This window comes from Syngnathus floridae, chromosome 16, assembly GCF_059516105.1.
Source record: "Syngnathus floridae isolate MCC-2025c chromosome 16, RoL_Sflo_1.0, whole genome shotgun sequence".
Lineage (NCBI taxonomy): Eukaryota > Metazoa > Chordata > Actinopteri > Syngnathiformes > Syngnathidae > Syngnathus > Syngnathus floridae.
The window spans coordinates 7,831,416-7,848,950 of record NC_142428.1 but is presented as its reverse complement, the minus strand read 5'-3'; the positions used below and the strand labels follow the sequence as shown (position 1 = coordinate 7,848,950).

At 39.1% G+C, this 17,535-nt stretch overlaps 1 protein-coding gene and 2 long non-coding RNA genes across 3 annotated transcripts; all 3 read right to left on the bottom strand.

Annotated features, from left to right (window-relative positions):
* Positions 1 to 824: 824 nt before the first annotated feature.
* Positions 825 to 4,185, bottom strand: LOC148385463 (uncharacterized). Its single transcript, XM_088400496.1, has 6 exons — positions 4,002 to 4,185; positions 3,890 to 3,922; positions 3,635 to 3,796; positions 1,374 to 1,406; positions 1,119 to 1,280; positions 825 to 1,008 (listed from the first exon to the last, which is right to left on the bottom strand). Exons 1-6 carry the CDS (start codon positions 4,009 to 4,011, stop codon positions 923 to 925), a joined length of 486 nt encoding a protein of 161 aa, XP_088256622.1. The 5' UTR covers positions 4,012 to 4,185; the 3' UTR covers positions 825 to 922.
* A 4,772-nt stretch (positions 4,186 to 8,957) lies between these two features.
* LOC148385462 (uncharacterized) lies at positions 8,958 to 11,318 on the bottom strand. Its single transcript, XR_015863562.1, has 4 exons — positions 11,174 to 11,318; positions 10,986 to 11,006; positions 10,767 to 10,886; positions 8,958 to 9,170 (listed from the first exon to the last, which is right to left on the bottom strand). It is a non-coding gene; the product is annotated as an uncharacterized LOC148385462 (long non-coding RNA).
* Positions 11,319 to 12,493: 1,175 nt separating this feature from the next.
* On the bottom strand, positions 12,494 to 14,933 carry LOC148385461 (uncharacterized). The gene is made up of 6 exons (XR_015863563.1): positions 14,919 to 14,933; positions 14,199 to 14,461; positions 13,716 to 13,781; positions 13,250 to 13,270; positions 13,061 to 13,171; positions 12,494 to 12,872 (listed from the first exon to the last, which is right to left on the bottom strand). It is a non-coding gene; the product is annotated as an uncharacterized LOC148385461 (long non-coding RNA).
* Between the last annotated feature and the right edge of the window lie 2,602 nt (positions 14,934 to 17,535).

Sequence of the window (17,535 nt, the reverse complement as noted above, 5' to 3'; positions counted from 1 at the left end):
GGCGACCTAAGAGACGGCCCGCCTCAATAAAACAAGTTTTGACCATTGCTCTATTTATAACCGGTGCAGGAATTCTTCATTGTATTTTTTTTTTTAAAGGAAACCATTTGCCATTGTGATACTTTCTGATTAGCTGTTTGATCTGTGACGTCACTCGGACACTCCATTAGGTACACCACCATTTTCAAGTGTACCTAATAACAGGCCACTTTATTATATCACAAAAACAAGGCATTAACAAAAGATTCAGGAAAAAACACACATAGGATGAAATGAAACGAAATTCAACCAATCCAAACGTCAACAAAAACACAGATGATGACACATTGTCTTTTCTACGTTTCTCTTTGATTCTCTTTCAGATTTATTGATCGAACACTTCTGCATGACTGGAGAAAACAGTCCTATAGGTTACTTGAAAGCCTACCACACAAACTTGTACCTATGTTTGTCTATCATAAATTTGTTAAATATCAGTTTTTATAGTTTTATTTTAATCTTGCACATCGGTGACATGTACTTGTTGTGGTTGATTAACTTATTACAAATCTAGAATTTTGTGAGATTTAAAAAAGGTACATTCGTCTCATTACAACAGAACAGTTTCCACATCAAGATTGATTTTTAAATTCTCTTATTACAAATTTAGATGTGAGATTTAAAAAGGGTATATTCGTCTCATTACAACAGAACAGTTTCCACATCATGATTGACTTTTAAAGTCTCCAAGCTGTCTCGTCTAGTCTTGCTTTGACTTTTATCTGCCTTTAATCACCAAAATCAAACATGCTCAAATGTACCACAGACTATTATGACACCAAGTATGAAATTGACCAATTTCATTTATTGAATTAGGATTCATATTCGTATCACATCATTGATATTATATGAAATGGTATTCATTTGGCAAAAAAGTTTGGCCTCAGACGATTGCAGCAATGAGGGCTGCCGCACCTCCTGCAGCCGCACCACCTGCAGCGCTCACAGCTGCCGGTATACCAGCCATGCCTACAAAAAATTAACATTGCATTTATCTACTCTAATCTAGTGTAACTTTAATAGCACAGCAAAAGTATCAAATATAAAGTGTGAAATTGCATGGTTTTTCCGCGGCTTACCGGCAGCCTGCAAGATAGCCACCGTGCTCCCTGCCGCCACCCCTCCTCCGTTGGCGATGGCTGCGGCGGACATCATGCTCGCGGCGTAGGAACCTGCCGCTATCCCAGTTGAAGTAAAGCCGAGAGCTTCCAGGGCCACCGGAGCCAGAATCACCGAACCAGCTGCACAAAAAGTTAAATCAGCCACATTAGTGCACGTCCACAAAAGGCTATATAAGCCCAAAATATGTTTTGATTATGCAAAATACAGCTTACTTGCGCCCAAGGCACCCAGAGCAAGAGCCGTCACTGCAAACAAAAACACAAGCATGTTAAACTATTCTCTGTTATAATGGTAAAGAGCGAGCGATACTTGTTGTCTTTTCTGTCCTTATTTGGATGGATGTGTGTACTTTCAGCCAGCAGGCTCGATATTTAAGTGAGTCCGGTGTCAAACAAAATGTCAATCTGCTACGCCCCCAAACTATGAAAAGCTTTGGATTTTTTCAGGAGAAACGAAACTTCCCTTCATCTACTGGGAGCCTTTTCATTGGATAGGAGGTTAGTTTTGTTTTTCCGGAAGAGACTCAAAGCCTAACGTCACATGATCATCATCACATTGGCGACCTAAGAGACGGCCCGCCTCAATAAAACAAGTTTTGACCATTGCTCTATTTATAACCGGTGCAGGAATTCTTCATTGTATTTTTTTTTTAAAAGGAAACCATTTGCCATTGTGATACTTTCTGATTGGGAAATATCATGGTCAAAGGTGTCAAGCTCCAGTCCTCAGGGCCGTATTCCAACATGTTTTCCAAGATTCCTTCGTTAAGTGCACCTATGTTAGTTTGGCTCCTGCAGAACGTGAAAATGAACTGATCTTTTCATTCAGGTGTGTTTAACGAGGGTAACCTGGAAAACATATTGGAACGCGGCCCCGAGGACTGGAGTTTGACACCCCTGGAAGCTAGGGTTAGGGTTTCAAACAACTCGTCTGATTTGAAAACATGTGGCCCGTGAAAAAAATGAATTTGACACCCCTGCTATACATGGTCTTTATTTTTAAATAAAAAAGCCTTACTGTACATAAAAAGCCTTACTATACATGGTCTTTTTTTTTTTTATAAAAGCCTCATTCTACAAGTTCTTTAAAAAAATCATGTTTTTTATAATTCAAAAAAAGCCTTACTAACCAACACAGAAGATAATTAAAAACAAGCAAACGCAGGCGACAACGAGTAACACTTGAACAAGACACGATTGGCTGGAGGGATCTGATTGGTTGATACAAGAGACAGGTCTGACTAGAACAAGTGGAAATAAAAACCTGACAAGGCATGAACAATATTCTGAACAACACTGTTGCACAGTAGGTGGCGGTAATGCACCTTATTCATCAGATGCCACGCACATTCACAAAAACAAGACATGAGCAAGAGATTCAGGAAAAAACACACATAGGATGAAATGAAACAAAATTCAACCAAACAATGCAAAAGTCAACCAAAACACAGATCATGACACTTTGTCTTTTCTACGTTTCTCCACCCACATTCACAAAAACAAGGCATTAACAAGAGATTCAGGAAAAAACACACATAGGATGAAATGAAACGACATTCAACCAAACAATGCAAAAGTCAACAAAAACACAAATGATAACACTTTGTCTTTTCTACGTTTCTCTTTGATTCTCTTTCAGATTTATTGATTGAGCGCTTCTGCATGACTGGAGGAAACAGTCCTATAGGTTACTTGAAAGCCTACCACACAAACTTATAATGTTTGTCTAACATAAATTTGTTAAATATCAGTTTTTATAGTTTTATTTTGATCTTGCACATCGGTGACATGTACTTGTTGTGGTTGATTAACTTATTACAAATCTAGATGTTGTGAGATTTAAAAAAGGTATGTTTGTCTCATTACAACAGAACAGTTTCCACATCATGATTGACTTTTAAATTCTCTTATTACAAATCTAGATGTGAGATTTAAAAAGGGTATATTCGTCTCATTACAACAGAACACTTTCCACATCATGATTGACTTTTAAATTCTCTTATTACAAATCTAGATGTTGTGAGATTTAAAAAAGGTATATTCGTCTCATTACAACAGAACAGTTTCCACATCATGATTGACTTTTAAAGTCTCCAAGCTGTGTTGTCTAGTCTTGCTTTGACTTTTATCTGCCTTTAATCAGCAAAATCAAACATGCTCAAATGTACCACAGACTATTATGACACCAAGTATGAAATTGACCAATTTTATTTATTGATTTAGGATTCATATTCGTATCACATCATTGATATTATATGAAATGGTATTCATTTGGCATAAAGGTTTGGCCTCAGACGATTGCAGCAATGACTGCTGTCACACCTCCTGCAGCTGCAGAGGCCGCAGCCGGTATACCAGCCATGCCTACAGAAAAGTAACATTGCATTTATCTACTCTAGTCTAGTGTAACTTTAATAGCACAGCAAAAGTATCAAAAATAAAGTGTGAAATTGCATGGTTTTTCCGCGGCTTACCGGCAGACTGCAAGATAGCCACCAGGCTACCTGCCGCCACCCCTCCTCCGTTGGCGATGGCAAAGCTGGACATCATGCTCGCGGCGACGGAACCTGCCGCTATCCCAGCTGAAGTAAAGCCGAGAGTTCCCAGGGCCACTGGAGCCACAATCATCGTACTAGCTGCATCAAAAGTTAAATCAGCCACATTAGTGCACGTCCACAAAAGGCTGCATAAGCCCAAAATATGTTTTGATTATGCAAAATACATCTTACCTGCGCCCGCAGCACCCAGAGCAAGATTCGTCACTGAAAAAAAAAAAAAAAAAAATACGCATGTTAAACTATTTTCTGTTATAATGGGGTGTAAAGAGCGAGCGATACTTACGGAATTCCATGTTGTCTTTTCTGTCCTCGTGTGGATGGATGTGTGTACTTTCAGCCAGCAGGCTCGATATTTAAGTGAGTCCAGTGTCAAACAAAATGTCAATCTGCTACGCCCCCAAAATCTGAAAAGTTTTGGATTTTTTCAGGAGAAACGAACCTCCCCTTCATCTACTGGGAGCCTTTTCATTGGCTAGGAGGTTAGTTTCGTTTTTCCGGAAGAGATACAAAGCCTGACGTCACATGATCATCATTACATGGGCGACCTAAGAGACGGCCGCCTCAATAAAACAAGTTTTAACCATTGCTCTATTTATAACCTGTGCAGGAATTCTTCATTGCATTTTTTTTTAAAAGGAAACCATTTGCCATTGTGATAGTAATTCAGGTATAAAGTAATGTAAACAAAAAAAATCTGTGTTAGTGGTAATTCAAGATTCAATAGTTCAAAATATTCAAAATATATAAAGTAAACATATTAATCCATCAATTCTTTCTCAGTTCTGCTTGGTCTTTGTGGTGGTGCCTATCCCAGCCAGGTGACTCATGGGCAGGAGGCAGGGCACATCATGAACTTATCGCCAACTGGTTTTAGGTCACACATAGACAAACATTCACACTAATGGACAATGTAGATTCTGCAATTTATTTAACCAGCAACTTTTTGAAATGTGACAGCTGACTCCATACAAAAAGATCGGAGCCTCTGAACACTGAAGGGGATCATCTAACCAGTGGTCCACCCTGGCTAGCATTTAAGATAAAAAAGTAATAAGCAAATAGACTGATTTCTAAAATATTGTTTTCAGTGTAATGAATGGTCTTTATTACCATTTGATGACACACTGATTGGCAATCGCTTTATGGGACGTAATATTGTGTCAAATGTTGCGCTTGTGTATTGAATGATGCATTAAAAAGCTTTAGAAGTGATGTGCATTCCAGTTCTTTTAGGTGAACTGAATCTTTAGAATCAGTTCACACCAAAGATTCGTTCAAACGAATCGTTCAATGAACCCCCCCCCCACACACCCACACTGATACAGCTTTTTTCTTTTTCTTTTTTACATCCAGCGGAAACAACCCATACACATTAAACAATACAACTACACACGATGGGTTCAAAATAACGAATCTTTTCAGTGAATGTGAGTGAACGAATCAATTCCTAAAGTGATTCGTTCTTTTTTCAGTTCATATGACTACAACGAGTAGGTGTCAGTAATGCCCATTGAAGCTGGTGCCACCTCGCCGTAAAACAAAAAGAAGAAGAAAATGACGTAACTTCCCGTTCACGAACGAGTCGTGAATTGCATTTCCAGTTCATCGCCAGAACGGATCAGTGAGGGAACGAATCCTGACTTTCCCGTTCGCGAATGAGTCAATGTGTCAACTGCCTTCCTTCCCGTGCATCAACGGATCAGTCAGTGAACGTGTTGCGTCTCCCTCCTGGCGTGAACTATGTAAGCCAGAATGTCGATTTACGATTTGCCAAGGAAAGAAAGAACCACTCACTGAAACACCACTTCTTTTATGCGCGTTTTCTCCAAATTAACTGCTTTATATGACAATATGAATACGTGTTTTGTGTAATATGTGTTGGTGTCCCCCAAAATAAAAAGTAAGTAGTCAAATACACATTCTTGACATGTACAAAAAATGCATAAAGTTATTAGGTACACCTGAAAATGGTGGCGTACCTAATGGAGTGTCCGTGTGACGTCACAGATCAAACAGCCAATCAGAAAGTGGGGGTGAGGGCGGGTGTGGCACTTTTTACTTTCAGTTCAGCTTTGGGCATGATTTTTCCCTAATGAAGTGGCCGGTTATTAGGTACACTTGAAAATGGCGGTGTACCTAATTGAGTGTCCAAGTGACGTCACAGATTAAACAGCCAATCAGAAAGTGGGGGTGAGGGCGGGTGTGGCACTTTTCACTTAAACCAGGGGTGTCGACCTCCAGTCCTCGAGGGGCTGCGTTCCAATATGTTTTCCAAGTTACCCTCGTTAAACACACCTGCGTGAAAAGTTTTTGTTCATTTTCACGTTCTGCAGGAGCTAAAACTTTTCACGCAGGTGCACTTAACGAGGGAATCACACGGACACTCCATTAGGTACACTGCCATTTGCAAGTGTACCTAATAACAAGCCACTTTATTAGGGAAATTTCCTGGTCAAAGGTCACAGGTGTCAAGCTCTAGTCCTCGGGGCCGCGTTCCAATATGTTTCCCAAGTTACCCTCGTTAAACACACCTGCGTGAAAAGATTTTGTTCATTTTCACGTTCTGCAGGAGCTAAAACTTTTCACGCAGGTGCACTTAACGAGGGAATCTTGGAAAACATGTTGGAATGCGGCGCCGAGGACACCTGTGACCTTTGACCATGATATTTCCCTAATAAAGTGGCCTGTTATTAGGTACACTTGAAAATGGCGGTGTACCTAATGGAGTGTCCAAGTGACGTCACGGATCAAACAGCCAATCAGGAGGTGGGGGTGAGGGCGGTTGTGGCACTTTTCACTTTCACGTAAGCTTTTTCCCTATTGAAGTGGCCTGTGATTAGGTACACCTCATGGACACTACAATAGCTACACTACACGAGGTAAAAAAAAAAAAAAGAATAAATAAGAAAGTGTAGCGAACGATTTGGTGAACGATTCTTTTGAACAAATATTTTGAGTGAACCGATTCTAAAGATTCAGTTCACTTAAGAACTGGAATGCACATCACTAGTACAAAACAATGCATACAAGAATGGGTTGCCAGGTTGAAATAGCCGACTGGTTAGTGACACGGGTTCTTGCTCGGTAAGAACATCATTAGTACAAAAGAGTGCATACCAGACTAATGAGAACAGGCCATTGAAAATGGTGAACAGGTTTGAGGAGATTCCATTGTGAGGACTCAGAACAGGGACATCACATGGCCAGGGGTGGGTGGAGGAGCAGCGCTCGGGCCTAAAATCAGATGTGACACATTAGAATGTAAACTGTGGCTGGCACGATAACACCGAGATAACCTCTCACTATCAGCATGAAATAGAATAAAATAACTCTGATTTTTGGGAGATCCTATCCCATTAATTGTTGTTAATATACGTAGGTTTAGTAAAATTGGTGACGCATGGATGCAGCGGCAGGTATATGGGATGCCCATGCAGGTAGCATTGACACCAACGTTGTCATTGTGGATAGCGAGACGAGTCGATAGTGACAGTGATGGAGAAGTTTTTGAAGAGAAAAAATGCTGACACTGTACTCAGCACACACTGGTGTGCCGTGAGAGACGTTCAGGTGTGCCGTGGGATCGCCAAACCACTGGTCAGTTCGCGCAAGGCCTGGTCAGCCACTTGCTAATCGTGCATGCGTGGAGAATCGGCGAATCTTGAGATTTCATATTGTGTCGGTCTGATCGTATTGCATCGGCACATATTCAGTTTATGTGTGTGTTGCTGTGTGCTTTTGCTAACGGTGACAGACACTATGACGGTTGTGGTGCGTTTGTGGTCCAATGGAAATCAGTGCATGCAGTTCAACCAGAGAACTTGGGTTGGTTATTTTTCACATACATAAAATAAACAGTCAAGTCGAGACACCTCGACTGTGATAGCCACTCAGCTGCTGTCAGAACAACAGAGCGTCTTTAAAAGTGACTTTGTTCTTATTGTTGCAATATTTATAGACCTAGTCTAAAACAGTAAACAAAATCACGTTGATTCTTTTATTTTAATCACAATCACTTTAAATAATTTATTTCTTACACCGTCTAAAACCTTTTTAAAAAACTGTCACTTTTATTTAAAAAAAGGAATACAATTTAAACAATATTTAGTATTTATTTCTATTAAATTATTCGACTCTCCATACATATATAGGAATAGGACTTTACGTCTTTTGTTGTAATAACGCTGATATTAATATAGGAGCTTAACAGATTTTTGTTGGCGGTGTGCCGCGAGATTTTTTCCAATGAAAAGGTGTGCCGTGATTGAAAAAAGGTTGGGAAACACTACTTTATCAAACCCCAACATTCCACAAGGTAGCGCTAAATCCCTGTAATGGCATTGCCTGACCATGATGCACATGGTGTTCAGTAGAAGACCACGAGAAGATCATGGAACCTTTGAACAATAGTTCTAGTTACCAACCATTATCGAGCCAGCAATTATGACAAAGTGATTCGTTCTTTTTTCAGTTCATATGACTTCAACCAGTAGGTGTCAGTAATGCCAATTGAAGCTGGTGCCACCTCGCCGTATAACAAAACGAAGAAGAAAAGTAAATATCAAAGCAGCAATCCAATGTCAAATTGCAGTAGATATGCTGGATAACAATATTTAGACGTATATAAGCATACACGTTATTTAAAAACTACTATAAGTGTTATAAAATCAAGATTACCCAAAGAGAAGCATAATCTCCCCGTTGTTGTATAACGGCGCATCCCTTCATGAAATAAAGTTAGCCGTTAGCTTGGAGAAAACACATAAAAGAAGTGGTGTTTCAGTGAGCGGTTCTTTCTTTCCTTGGCAAATCGTAAATCGACATTCTGGTTTACATACTTCACGCCAGGAGGGAGACGCAACACGTTCACTGACTGATCCGTTGATGCGAATCACTCACTCACAGATTCGTTCGTTGGTGAACAGGAAATGCAATTCACGACTCGTTCGTGAACGGGAAGTTACGTCATTTTCTTCTTCGTTTTGTTTTGCGGCGAGGTGGCACCAGTTTCAATGAGCATTACCGACACCTACTGGTTGAAGTCATATGAACTGAAAAAAAATCACTTTAGGAAGTTATTCGTTCACTCTCGTTCACTGAAAAGAGTCGTTCTTCTGAACCTATCGTTCACTCACGAGGCAACACTATTTAGAAGATGACTGAAGGCCTAAGAATCAAATCATAATCATGTATGGATGTTATATGCTCAAAATGTAACAAAGATTCTTTCAAACAGATATAAGTCTCATTTTTTATTTGTGGACTTTCACACAAAAATACCACATAACATTTTCTTCAGCAGAATGATTCCATTGAATTTAGCTTGTAATGTTTTCATTGTAATGAGAACAGGCCATTGAAAATAGTGAACAGGTTTGAGGAGATTCCATTGTGAGGACTCAGAACAGGGACATCACATGGCCAGGGGTGGGTGGGGGAGCAGCGCTAGGGCCTAAAATCAGATGTGACACATTAGAATGTAAACTGTGGCTGGCACGATAACACCGAGATAACTTTTCACTATCAGCATGAAATAGAATAAAATAACTCAGATTTTTGGGAGATCCTATCCCATTAATTGTTGTTAATATATGTAGGTTTAGTAATTCTTAGGAAGCTGCTTCTGTTTACTTTGAATGTCTTTGCCTGTTCGTGAGGCTTCAGATGTATTTTTGTACCTTTATCACAGTGTTTTTCAACCGGGGTGCCGCAGCACACTGGTGTGCCGCAACATATTGTCAGGGGTGCCGTGGGAAATTCTCCCATTTGTGCGCCTGTGCGGTATAGCGCCCGGCAGAGTAATCATATCTTCCATATCAGAAGGTGGCAGCAGCAGGTAGCGATTTGCCTTGTGCTTGCAGACGATAAAATTGGTGACGCATGGATGCAGCGGCAGGTATATGGGATGCCCATGCAGGTAGCATTGACACCAACGTTGTCATTGTGGATAGCGAGACGAGTCGATAGTGACAGTGATGGAGAAGTTTTTGAAGAGAAAAAATGCTGACACTGTACTCAGCACACACTGGTGTGCCGTGAGAGACGTTTAGCTGTGCCGTGGGATTGTCCAATATTAATTACGGAGCGCATTGTAAACAGGATTGCCAAACCATTGGTCAGTTCGCGCAAGGCTTGGTCAGCCACTTGCTAATCATGCATGCGTGGAGAATTGGAGAATCTTGAGATTTCATATTGTGTCGGTCTGATTGTATTGCATCGGCACATATTCAGTTTATGTGTGTGTTGCTGTGTGCTTTTGCTAACAGTGACAGACACTATGACGGTTGTGGTGCGTTTGTGGTCCAATGGAAATCAGTGCAAGCAGTTCAACCAGAGAACCTGGATTGGTTATTTTTCACATACATAAAATAAAGAGTCAAGTCGAGACACCTCGACTGTGATAGCCACTCAGCTGCTGTTAGAACAGCAGAGCGTCTTTAAAAGTGACTTTGTTCTTATTGTTGCATTATTTATAGACTTAGTCTAAAACAGTAAACAAAATCACGTTGATTCTTTTATTTTAATCACTTTAAATAGTTTATTTCTTACACCGTCTAAAACCTTTTTAAAAAACTGTCACTTTTATTTAAAAAAAGGAATACAATTTAAATAATATTTAGTATTTATTTCTATTAAATTATTCGACTCTCCATACATATATAGGAATAGGACTTTACGTCTTTCGTTGTAATAAAGCTGATATTAATATAGGAGCTTAACAGATTTTTGTTGGCGGTGTGCCGCGAGATTTTTTCCATTGAAAAGGTGTGCCGTGATTGAAAAAAGGTTGGGAAACACTGCTTTATCAAACCCCAACATTCCACAAGGTGGCGCTAAATCCCTGTAATGACATTGACCATGATGCACATGGTGTTCGGTAGAAGACCACGAGAAGATCATGGAACCTTTGAACAATAGTTCTAGTTACCAACCATTATCGAGCCAGCAATTATGATAAAGTACATTAAAAAATCTATTTAACATACATCACCTTAAACAGAAAGCTGCGATGCAGCAGTCTTTCAAATTTAAGTGACTCAATGCTTACTCGCAGGTGCTAAAGCAGCTCCAGCTGTCCCTGCTCCTGGAGATGGAGCCAGGATGTTGATGTTCGGGTTTACGTCATAACCAATCGTGGTCCCAGCAGGGGATGGATAAAGCATCGCTCCTACAAATTATAATGACCCAAATTGCAAGTTGAAAAAGTATAGTTTTACCTGTACTTTAGATTGTGATAGGAAAAAAAGTAAACATAAAGAAATATTACCGGCTGGAACAGATGAAGTACCTGATGAGACATAATAAAAATTATATTCATTGCAATTCATTGTTTTTATGTGGGAGAATGTAACTTTGAATTCAGAAACTAGTTGGCAATTTTTATTTGGAATATGCGCAACCATTTTTTGAAGTACTTTAATCCTACAAATCATAATTGACAAACGTGTTTCTTACCTCCCATGTCGACTTCCTTTTGTTTTCTTTTCTCGTCGTAAGCAACCAGAAATCGTTTTGACCAAGTGCAAAGCTGCTGCACTCCGATTATTTTAGTCGTTTAGCTTCCTGTTGGGTGGGCGATGATGGGTCATTTCCACTGCTCTGATTGGCTCTCTGAATTGGGGTCGGAAGCAGTTAGGGGGTAATCGGATATCTGGTGAAACCGAAAGTGAAAGTGTCCCCAGAAGGCCAAATACGTTGCTGTCTCGTTCTTTCTAATAGACGCTCATGCTCACTGAAAATCCAGCCAGTCTGATCTTTATGATCATCATATCCAGGCACTGTAATGCTGCCCTGTTATCAGTTTCAAGTGCAGCCTTTTTAAAAGATGTATTTCCGGTTACTTTTGAGTTTATTGTAACCAGGTTAGAGAAAATAGTACTGAGTACACCGACTTTGTAAACACATTAAATAACACAATTCTCCTAAATCATTCAAATGGATGTAAACAGCTTTTCCTCTCTGACTTCCTTTCCCTCCTTATAAGGTCTTGTTTTGCTTGCAGCAGCTTCTGGCAACACTGATTTACACCGGAAAGACTTTTTTTTTTGTCTCGATACTTTTATACATTCAACCGAACAATAACTGAATATTTAGTCATTTTTGTAAGAGCTTATGGTTTTTGAAAGGTTTTACCTATTTTTAATGTGTCTCTATAGATTCAAGCAGTATAAAGAATGTGTATTTTTGATTGCATATGCTCATACTGTTTAATCATGCCAACACGTCTCTCAGTGCAGAGGAGTAATTAAAGCATGGAGATGTGTGCATTTATTATCAGGTCACGTTCAAACGTTCCCCCCACAGCCAGCTACAGAAAAAGCACAGTAACTTTCAATAATTGTTTACAAAGTAAACCACTTTCATTTCATTAGACATTTGTGTGGGAGGAAGCCTGGTACGTCTGATAGAGTTCAACAAGTCCACTGACGTCAACAACATTCCTATGTCCGTTGGAAAATTCCACTGTTCTCCATTTTGTTTTTCTTAAGGACTTGTTTTCTTCACAGCAGCTTCTGAGTTATATCATGATAACATCCTAAAGGCCTCATTATCAAATAGTTGCTTTTGTTTCAACAAGTGACCATTTCTATGTTAATCAAATAATTACTGTCTCCACCAGTGAACAAAAAAAAAATTCTTTCACTTGCAGTGAAATGGGACCAACCTGTTGTTAACAGTGCAAGAGTTAAAGCATGCAAATGAGGGGAGTCTGAATTTACTCGTAAATTTAAGTATTTAACCTCTTGGCCTGTTTAACTGAATAAAACGCTGATATACTAGTCGCAGGAAGTCATGTTTTATTCTGTTGTTTGGAAGGCAACAGGTGGATACAGAGCTTATGATATCTTCTATCATCTAATGGAAGAGCATTTCACAAATCTCACAAAGACATTTATTGCCCCTTACAACTCCACATCAGGAAAAAAAAAAGCGAAGACTACATATTATACATTCATAGGCAACAAAGAATCAGTCCTGTAGTAACCAAAGATTTTTTTTTAAAAAAAGTAAGGCAAGTATACAAGTTGATGACTCCACATATGAGTCACAATTGAATGTCAAAAACACGTTAGAAAGAAAGAAAACCAATAACGTCAAGGAAACCCTCCCGGGCCCATCGGACTCATCGGCCCTGGATTTATTGCAGGTGAACCTACAAAATGAGATCACACTTTAGTATACTTAAAGGATTAAATCGAACGATTTATACAAATACACATTTGCAATAGTGTTAAAGGTGATGCCCGCACCTATTGTTGCCTGCCTGGGTGCTAAAAATCTGACGGCTGCCATTTTGTCTACAATTTGACCATAATCTGTCGTGGTAAACCAAAAATGTACCTAGATATGGTGTCAATCCAGTGCTGGCAGGTAGTGTTACAACATGGGGGCTCGGTTGGGGATAACCGATCGTCGTGCCAACAGGGGGCGCAAACAGAATAGGATTTACAGCTGTAAAAAGAAGTAACAAAAGTTATTTTGTGCATTAGTTTCTGACATTACAATGGTAAATTTTACAGTAAATCTTACCTGGTGCAGGAGAGGGATGACCTACGAAAAATAATGTTTCATTTTGATTTATATTGAAAAAGAAATTGCACACTTGAGTTTGTAAAATGAGGAAGCATTTATGTGGTCTGCATGGAGACCGGAGAAGTCGCAGTCTTTAGTCCAGTTGAAACTTTAGCACATTTCCCCCATCCTGTGCTATTATATTGGTGAAACAAATTCTGACATGGTGCACGGATTAAAGCTCGACGAATAACTCAAGTTCAACGGCCAGCTCCTAAATTTTGGATGCAGTGACTGCTTGGGCAGTCGTTGACATTTGAACTTTTCTTTCATTTCTAATAAGACATGACAAAATATTTTCGACAGCAACCCACTAACTTCACTTTAAACACCAACTGATTGGGCAAAGAATATCCTTCAATGATATCAGAATGTTCACAAAAGCAAAGTGTCAAGTTCAAAATGCAGTAAAGGTGTTACTCACCGTTTCCCATGTTGTCTTTTTTTGTTTCTTCAACTGCCTGTTTTAACAAAGAATTTCAGCTGTCGTCTGAAAAATCGAAACAGTCGTCACATTTTTATAGCTAAAGCACTGATAAGACTCAGGCAGTCTTATTGGTTGCAGAACAATTCACACCAATTGAGGTCACATCCTGTCGTGCTTCAACGATTAATATTTGAACAGCTGCACTAAACAGTATATGGAACCTCTAGTTTAAACACAATTAGTTTGACTGATAAACCTCTGATTTGCTAGTGTGACATTTTTATGGCATTTATGGCAGCTGTTTTTCCAAGATCTTTAAACACACTAAAATGATACAAACTGTTGGATTTGAGGTGAATTTTCCGTATTAACATAAAATAACAAACTACTGACAATCTCAAAGTCTGTGTTAAAAGATAATCCAAAGGGAATTAGGATACTCTCACACAGTTTATCTGAGAAATTCAAAAAGGTTCTCACAGATGTCAGGGGCTTTTTCTTAAGTTTCTTGCTAAGAAATCTTGCAATCAAGTTGGAAAAAACTGTAGTGCTAAGATTTAATTCAGTCAAGCAAACGTTGCAAATCAAGCGGGCTTTACCATCCTTTTGGGGGAGTGTCCTCGTGTGACTTGCTGATAAACCGTCAGGGGATTTCCTGATGGGGAAGTCAATAGTCGGCCTCAGGACAGCAGCACTTGGGGAATTTTCTTCTCTCAGGGACTTTCTAGGGAGAATTTCACAGGCTGTGGAGGGCAAGTCGAGGTCAAGAACTCAAAAAGTGAAAATTTATGTTCAGCACAAATATATGTAATTAGATTCATATGTCGCTGTTTTAATTAAGTCATTCATATTGCTTACATCATATCAAATCTTATTATACTGATGTAGAAATAACAAAATTGTTATACCCAAAAATACAAGAACAGTTCTGAACCATAGCAGTACTTCAGAATGAGCTCAAGATTGGTGATTTGATCCTCTTTCTCATCTCCCTGGTACTTGTTCAGTTTTGCTAAGCAACATGTTTTAATGAGGCATAAAATGCAAATTTTGACTCAAAAAGTACTAAAGGGAAATGTGCTTTCGGCAGTTTGCATACATAGTTTTTAAGGTTGTGTGAAACTTATAATCATATTAATATAATATCTAGTATTGGAGTGCTCGTGTGGATTGGTGGGTGGCGAAGAATGTGCAGGCAACCTGCATGAACTTGTTTTCTTCGAAGTGTTGTGGAATAGGCCCAGACAGGGAGTACCGGACGAGAACACCTCAAGGTTGGTGAGAAACGAGAACAACATCACGTCCAGGTGGTTGGGCTTCGCGGGGAAAACCCAACCGCCTGACCTCAGCAATAACACCGAGACAGGGGAGGAGATGGCCATCGACCAATCATCTCACAATGTTTTGCATGCTTTAATATTCATATTGTGTTTCTTCAAAACTGGGCGACCCGGAAGAATGTGTCACTTTTGGTGGTCACAAAAACGCATGAGTTTTAGTGTGAGGGACCCGGGACCCAGGCCTGTATTAGTGCGCTTTGTCAGGAATAAACAATTGGTAAATTTGGTCTGATTGATCTACTGGTCTTCTCTTTGACAGAACAAACTCGCAAAATTGTTAGGTGCGCCAGTGTGTGGATTGGGACATAGCAACTCATGTGTTAAGTGTTGATCGCAATTTGGAGTCAGATCAATAACTAAAATCCGTAGCCTAACAGTACCAAATGAAACCTGTGATGAACTGCTAAATGTTTAATGCAAATACAGAGCGATTTCACGTGCTTCTTATCTTATTCTTTATTTGTTTTTTGACCCCATTCCTGTTGACACACAAGGGAGTCATAAAAAAAGTAAATATTTAAGCTATCAAAGTATGAAAGGTCTGCAAGGAATCTGTGAAACATGACCTGAACATATGTTTGTCATTCTCTTTCCTTCTATATAATTTTGACTTGTTTCTTACTGAATTTATTGACTTATGTGTATGAAAAGAAAGAATGTAGCCACTTAGAGGAGTAAATCATGTGTGAAACTAACAACCACAGCGCATACTAAACACAAATTTGTGGAATACGTTATTTTTTTATATAAATTTTTCTTTTCTGTAATGTGAATGTTATTGGGAGAGCAGCTATGAGAATTGTAGAGTATGCGTTCTGTGTGTTGGGAAGCAATGGGTTAAGCTAACTTTTGTTTTTCCTTTTTTTAAGCAAAAGAGCAAAAAGCTGATTGGTCACAAACACAAGAGTCTGTTATTGGTCCTGTCTAACTATCGTTAGGTTTCGTTTCACAAGAAATGAAAGCGTTTACTAAAAGACGGGAGGGGAGGGGTGAGCGGGTGACGTTAACGACTCAGTATCACAACAGAGCTAAAAATAAGCTTGCGAAGGGCAAGATAGCTTGCAAGATAAGATCGCGGTATTTCTGCCCCAATTTTCTTGGTTTATGTTGCAATACCATCTTTAGAATTAAAGAGAGCGCTTCAAATGTGCCGCAACTCAGGCGAAATGAAAAAAGAAAGGTTTTAAGTAGCTGCAGTTTAGTGATTGTGATTTTAGGGACATTGCTGTCTATTTACTAGGCTACATTCACATCACTGCCAATTTTTTGTACTGATTTTTCATGTAATGTGCAGAGTACAATTTTGACCCGGGCTTCGTTCTCATGTGAATATAAAGAGGTTATATATATATATATATATATATATATATATATATATATATATATATATATATATAATGCTGTACTATTTGTCAAGGTGGGGTCACGAAATAGCATGTCAGAGGAACAAGGAATTTGCAGATAAAGAAGTTAGCATACTGGACAGTTTTAAGTAGGTTAGAAAAAAAAGACAAATCAATTGTATATTTTAATAGAGGAATAAATATAGCTTGTCTAACATTTTTTCCCCTTGAATGTACTATATATATATATATATATAGTATATATACACAGTATTCCATTTCATTCACAAATTTAGTGGTGTCGATGAAACCTTTCAGCTCTGAACATCAGATGTATGAATGTTCTAAATATATACAGTCCAAAACAAGTTGTCCCCACCCTTAAGTGTACCATATCTATCTATCTATCCATCCATCCATCTATCTATCATTACAGTATTCTGTTTCAATCACAAAGCTCTAAACACCAGATGTGTGAATGTTCTCAGCACTTTGCCTCAGTGTACTGCAACTAAACAAAAAAAAGTACTGCTCACAAACTTAGGAAGCCATTTATTCAGTCAAATTGAAATGCAAGGAAAACAATCTTCAACATTCTCTTGGCAATTACTTGAACACAAGTCTATCATAAATTTAAGTGTGCACTTCAGCACCACATGGCACAGAGTTTGCATCATATACTGTATTCTCTGAAGTAGTGGACAAGTTTTAGGTGTTATGGATTCAGATGAGAGCCATCACAACGCCTGCGACGGGAGCGCTTGCAGCGGCTGCTGAACCTAAAATGAGATGTCACACTTTAGAATCAAGAGAAAAATCTATTCTATCACACTCATGAATCATATTGGCCCTTCTGCTATTCTATATTGTTTGTTTATATCCTGCATCCAGCACTTGTCTTCACTAGGATCATAGCTGGACCTTGGTCACAAGAATTTGAGCCTAGGCTAACCCAGAAATGTATGTGTGCATTTATACCTGCTGCTGCTGCTGCGCCTGCCGTTACTCCAGTGTTGACCACAGCAGTGATGCCCACTGCAACTGGGTAGCCAATTGTGGCAATAACAACTGGAGCAAAAATAATAGCTCCTCCTAGACAAAAGCAGGAAAAAACAATTTGTGTTTAAGATTTTT